This window comes from Bactrocera latifrons, unplaced genomic scaffold (genome assembly GCF_001853355.1).
Source record: "Bactrocera latifrons isolate USDA-ARS-PBARC rearing strain unplaced genomic scaffold, ASM185335v1 scaffold_182, whole genome shotgun sequence".
NCBI lineage: Eukaryota > Metazoa > Arthropoda > Insecta > Diptera > Tephritidae > Bactrocera > Bactrocera latifrons.
The window spans coordinates 400,948-407,382 of NW_017535319.1; the positions used below are offsets into that span (position 1 = coordinate 400,948).

General features: G+C 43.9%; 1 protein-coding gene across 1 annotated transcript; it reads right to left on the bottom strand.

Moving 5' to 3' along the window:
* Positions 1-1,630: 1,630 nt before the first annotated feature.
* On the bottom strand, positions 1,631-5,979 carry LOC108967271. The gene is made up of 3 exons (XM_018930574.1): positions 5,881-5,979; positions 2,891-5,428; positions 1,631-2,830 (listed from the first exon to the last, which is right to left on the bottom strand). Exons 1-3 carry the CDS (start codon positions 5,977-5,979, stop codon positions 1,694-1,696), a joined length of 3,774 nt encoding a protein of 1,257 aa, XP_018786119.1. The 3' UTR covers positions 1,631-1,693.
* Positions 5,980-6,435: the final 456 nt, after the last annotated feature.

Sequence of the window (6,435 nt, forward strand, 5' to 3'; positions counted from 1 at the left end):
CGTGAGTTATAGCGTCGCAAACATGGAGCAAAATAAAGAGAAAATATGGCATATTTTATTGTACTACTACGATAAAGGCAAAAATGCATCTCAAGCCGCCAATAAAATTTTTGCAGTTTATGGACCCGATACAGTTTCCATTTCCACCGCACAACGATGGTTTCAACGTTTTCGTTCTGGTGTAGAGGTGGTCGAAGATGCGCCACGCTCCGGAAGGCTTGTCGTCGAAAATTGCTATAAAATCGCTGAATTGGTGGAAAGAGACCGGCATAGTAGCAGCCGTAACATCGGTCAAGAGCTGGGCATGAGTTATCAAAAAAAATTTTGTGAACAATTGAAAATTCAATACAAATACCCCAAGAGATTTGTTATTTGTCAATAAAAATAACAGATTTCGAGTCCACAGATACAAAAGATTTCTTACAAGAAATTGATTTGGATTGATCAGTTTGTATGGCAGCTCGATAGTAGTTCGTTCTTCATAATTTATTAGGAAAGTATACTATTGCTTTAGACACTAGCTCATAAGTGAACGCCTTTCTCTTAGAACTTTCTCGCTTTTTTATTGCTAGGAACCTAAAATTCCCGCCGACCACCTTATTCACAAACTGGACGAAGGAGTACAGACTGGATTTCTACATTTTTAGGAGTTATATCCAACAGTCTGCACTCTCTTTTTTCTTCTTTATTGGTATACACACAGCTTACGCGGTTATAGCCGCGTTTACAACAGCGTCGTTCAGTCGTTCTTTATTTTCGCTGTTTGACGTCAAGTGTAGGTTCCAAGTGTAGCCAGGTCCTTCTCTACGTCTACTTCTCTTGGTGGGTACTGCGTCGAATACTCTCGACTTAGCCAGCGTAGTCGCTGTCTCTTAATTCGCTAAACTGTGTCAATGTCGTCGTATATCTCATACCGCTCATCGTTCCATAAATCTTTCGCAGAACCTTTCTCTCCAAACCTCGTTACGTAACGTCTAACATAACCGCGATTGTCACAAAAGTGCAAAGCCCCAACAAGATCCTCAAGTCGCTAGTCGGTAACAGTCGGGGTAAAGACAAAGAGACAATGCTGGCAACATAAAACGCAATCGGCCGGCCGGTTTTAAATTACAGTGCCCCTCTGGATACAGCAGGACGCAGATGGAGAAGATGCAAACCTTCTAAAATATCGCACTCCGGACAATAACATCATCCTATTGAACTCCTCTCAAAGAAATTCTTGCTCGGATGTTTTCACAGACTCCGTCACTTGCTTAAAGAGGAACGGCTCCTAGCAATATCAGAAGAACATTCCTCCAACACGTCGCAGACATACAGACAATATTTCGACCAAATTTCTGACACCTTCATCGACTTCCTCCAAATAAACGGCGCACTTGGAGTTCAAACAACACCAATCGCAGAACCAGAATTCGAGTAGACGAGTGAAACAATAGTCAAACAAATCTTACAAACCGCGTATTGGTGGACCGGGCCATAGCATATAGGTATGACATTCTTAAAACTAACTGTAAGATAAGATAAATCAGCCTCTCGGTACTGTCGGTACAAACTGATGCGAAATCTATTCGGGTTTGAAAAAATCGCCACTGCTCTACAAATTCCCAAACTAGCATTAAAACAGAGGAAGTTGAAAGTATTTTAATGACATTCTAAAACTTTCTTGATTTATTTACATGTACTATGTATTTGCCTAATGCTTTAATAAGTGCACTTCTACGTAATTCTCCTCGTCCAATACAATCAGATTATTTGAATTTTGTGAACTTTTGGCCACCGCTATATCCACCACACGTTTTTCAGAACCACTTCCATCCAGTGCTTGAGTTCCCAACTCGCGGTCCAAGTAAAAGTCATATGTGCGCACATGACCATTTGTCAGCGCAAAAAGTCGCCAACCATCGCTAGACAATTGCAGCGACTGCACCAAATCCTTACGCAGCGCCGAACCGCTCAATATTATTTGCTGATCGTAGACACGTAACTCAAACGGACGCTTCTGATTGCTTATCAACGCTATGCAGGCAGCCGTAGATGGACGCGTCTCGTAAGGCGTTTCGTACGTGCTGTCAGCCTTACCCAGCAGACGCCTTTCGTTGAGTATGATATTTTGTATGGCGCATGATTTACCAGTGATCGGATCGATATCAGACATTTGAGGTGTGTAGACATCTTTTAGACGATTAACGGCATATGAACTCGCAGTATCCAAGCGTTTCGTCTCACTATCGCGTTGCGTTGACAATTTCTGCTGATTGCAATTGACAATCATCACTGAACCATTTGACAGACCAACGGCCAGAAAGTTTTCGTTTGTCAACACTTGTAAAGCGGTTGCGAAAAGCAGTCCGCTTTCGCTTATGTTTATTTTACGAAAACGTTCTGACTTTAGACTCTTTGAACAGCTCAGTACGAAATTGCGATTTGTACATACGTAGATGCGCTCACAACCGGTGTCGATGCCGGTGAAGCGCAAACCCTGCAGTTGTTGCCGCTGTTGTTGCGCCGATTTTGTGCCGTGCAGCTCACGCAAGATCTCGTCACTGTATATTTCCTTTTGGAACAGTTGCTTGGTCATCTCGAACTGGGTTTGCGTGCGGAGTAGACCACGTTCTAGGTAGTCTCGTAAATCGCAAATTACACTCTGTATTAATTTCACGCGAGCCCAAGGTGAACTATACTCATAACGAGAGTTTAACATAGCTGCTGAGCCTCGCTTACGACTACGATGTGTATCCGCTGCTTTCGACGTAGAAAACTCGTAATGCTTGGCGCTCGTTTCCACCAGCGTCCAAACCGATAAGAGGCCGGTGTCATTGAGCGCCGCAAACTTAAAGAAATAAACGGAACAGTAAGAAATACACCGAGTTGTCATGTATGCTCTGCTTACCTGTATTGATTTGTAGCTGCCCAGCGCCATTACTCGCTGTGGCGTACGAAAACTACGCACATCTACTACAGCGCCAAGATCGCTGAGTCTATGAGACTGTTCCGTACTCGCTGTCCAATTGGGCACTACCGATTGTGTTGCCGCGAAGTGTGTGAGATATCCATCTAATTTCGAACAGAAGGTGTATGTTTCGCGCAGATCCCACATAGCAATGCTGCCATCATGTAGGCCACACACAACAATATCCGCATTATCGTAACAGATCTCGACGCGACAAACCTCGCTCCATGTGGAGAGCAAGCGAAACGGATTTGTGCAATCACTGGTGGACCAGACCATTAGCAGTTGGGAAAAATCACAGCGATAGACATCGGCAGCGGGCGGACTCGCATGCACCGTTATGATGAGATCATGCCGGCCACTTGCAAATACATGCACTACGCTTAAAGCGTTCAAAAAATTCGTTTCGAGTTGCACATAACCGGCGCTAATTTCTTGAAAACTCTTCTGGTTCTGCGCCAATTTCATTAGACGATCCTCTGGTGTGTTGTCGTGCGTCGAGCACAGCACCTTTGAGATGAGTAATGATGAGCGCAGCAGAAAAGCGTTTAATTTTTCAAAATCTAACGGTTTATGTAGACTGCTTAGCTGTGCGCTAACCACATCTTTACTGTTATTTTGTCGCAATACCGTTAACTTTTGCAAACTAATATCGTATTCGTCAGCGCTTGAGTTATGTAACGTGTACGCTTCGTCCAACGGCGATTCGCCACAACAGTTTTGTATTGCCATCAGGCCATGCATACCGGTGGCGAATTTCTGCACCGTCTGCAGATCATATTGTGGTGGATGCTGTGTCCACATGGTGCGCACGTCATAGCTGTCCGTTTGACTCTCGCTCGACATGCGGTTTTCGTTGGTTTGTGTCGAGCACTGTGTGGTATTTAGCGTACCATAAGTTTGCATGTAAACCTCATAGCTGATGGGCTTGAGTTCGAACAGCGAAAATGTTAAAGTGTCAAATTGAATTTTGTTCATTAGCTCGATGCCGCGCTTGCGCAGTATGGGACGTGTATTAAAATCTGCATAACCGCCGTAGGTGCATACAATTCCGCCGAATTTGTCGACCTCCGCTTGTGTGTTGCTCATGTTAGCGTAACTGCTGATACCCGAATCAAGCTGATCTGTTGAAGTGACACTGTAAGTGGTGTCCATGCTGTCGAAATGCCGCTCATTAATTTGTGTCGCCAGCTCAGAAAGCTTTGGATGCCTACGCGAATTCATTTCATAATTTCCAGAGTCCAGTTTTCGTTCAAGTTCCCTATCGCGTTGAATCACTGTTATCGGATACTGCGTTAATTCAGTTTCTTCCTCGCAATCGGTATCATTAACGGGCATTTCATCACTGCTTTTACTTGTTTCTTCCTGCGTAGTCGAGGAAGCGCTGTTTTTGCTATTATCTTCATCTTCGCTGCAAATGCTATGTGGTGTTGAATCGCTTTCAGTTTCCCCCGACGAACCATTTTGTGACGACGAGCCAGTCTCAAAGTCCGATTCATAAGTTTCAAAGTCGTCGGAGTAATTATCCGTTTCCGGTTCCTTTATAGAGTCACTGGGTTTTGCTTTATGTGCATGTTCTGCTTTATTTCGCGTTACTGATGATTCTCGAGACTTATATTTGGCTTTACTGCTCAATGGTTCATCGAAGGCCACTTCAAATGCTACAGGTTCTTTGACAACCGTCTTGTGTTCGATCACTTCATCTGTCTCCAATTTTAGGTAGTTCGTCTCATATTGGGTGGCAATTGCCACCTCTGCTAGTATTTGTTGTTCACTTCTACGTTTCGCCGAGTCGCTACGTAATATGATGATATCTTCCTCTTTCAAGGAATGTGTGCGCACACGCTTTGGTGGTTCATCAGCATTTACCTGAATCGCGACAGCGTCTAGATCAGCCGGTTCCACAACTTTGTCTTTAATAGCTCTGGTAGGTATAATGTTATCGTCGCTGCGTTCTGTTGTAATTTCTTTACGTCGTGGGGGTGGGGAGACAACTGTGACGCTGTGATACGTATCTAAAACGGCATTTGGCTTGATTGCGGTTGAAGGTTTCTTCTTAACGGCATCTGCGATATCGCGATTTTGTTTAGCGCGCATAGGCAGTTCAATAACGCCAGTCTTCCTTGTTGTTGCTGCCACATTTTTCTGCGCCGTGGGTTTTATATTTTGAATCGGTGCTTTGGATGTACTGACTACACGGTTGGTGGGTGTGGTTTTCTTTATAACAGAGTTTTTTGTTGGTTTCACAACATCGCGCGGTGTTCGGCTCTTACTGAGAGTGGTAGGCTCTGTTCGTCGGGTTTGTGTGGTGCTTTTAAGTTTCAGCTTTTCCTCGTCTGCTCGCTTAATGGCAGTTGTTGTAGAGCTTGTTGTTTTTTTAAGTTGAGTGTTTACTTTAGCAGCTCCACTTACGGTTTTTGCGGGATTACTTGTGGTCGGTTTTGCTCTTGCTATCGAGCTAGCCGTCGACTTAGCACCCTACAAGATTATATTATGAAATTAAAACAGAGCATTTAGAATGAACTATTAAAAAATAAATAAAAAATTAAGATAAACTGAAACAAGAAGTGCGGATTTTCCAAAAAATGTCTTTAGTTAACTGCAGTAGCTTCGGAGTAGTAGCAATTTATGTTTGACTTTGAAGGAATGTATTTAGATATATGTCATCCCTATATGGAAACGTGGATCTAAGGACTTCAATTCTGCGCCTACGGACTGCTGTGTAGTCAATTAGCAGGTGTTCTAGTGTTTCAGCCTCCAAGTCGCAGCACCGGCAATTTGCACAAGAAGCGACCCCTGCATCAATACCCTCCAAAGTTTTCAAGCCGTCGGTGTACGACCTGTTGTACTGACCCTAAGTAGTAGCTAGAGAGAGGTGTCGATGCTTTCGGAGCGCAAGCCACCGCTCCAAAATTGATAATTGGTCGCACTATCATGATGTACAACCATCTGATAATCCTTGGTTTATACCCCCAGGATTTACCATCAAGCCGATTGCACATCATCAGTGTCTTCGTGGCTTTGACCATGGTCAGGTCAACATGTTGCTTCTACCACAACGTGGCATCCAGCGTGAAACCAAGGTATTTGACCGTATCTCTATCTCTCTGTCCCCGAGTGTTACGTTCCTGAAGCCAGGCAGAGAAATGCGCCTCGTGAACGGGACGTGATCGTCTCCAAGGTATCGATGTTTAGTCCAGCCCTTAGTCAGGCCTAGTCTCCTTTGTACGATATCGCAGAGAGTGTCCTCAAGTTTTCCTCTAGTTATGATAAAAATATCGTCCGAATATTGTTTACAGTGGATTCCATTGCTAGTTAGTAGCACGATTGGGTTATTTGGAAGACCATGCCAATCTTATACCCGTTGATCTCAATACGTTGTCCTTCCAGAGGTCTTCACATAAAAGCTTACTCAAGTGATGAATCACAGTTATGATGAGGTGAAGATGGCTATTAATTCGACTCCTAGGCAGACGCTGAAAAAT

Bases quoted from the DNA above. Each gene is read 5' to 3' on its own strand.
- LOC108967271 (XM_018930574.1), bottom strand. From the start codon at position 5,979: ATGGTCAAAGCCACGAAGACACTGATGATGTGCAATCGGCTTGATGGT. The intron at 5,429-5,880 runs GTGCGACCAATT...ATAATCTTGTAG, and splicing joins GATGGTTGTACATCATGATA to GGTGCTAAGTCGACGGCTAG. The intron at 2,831-2,890 runs GTAAGCAGAGCA...TATTTCTTTAAG, and splicing joins GCAGCTACAAATCAATACAG to TTTGCGGCGCTCAATGACAC.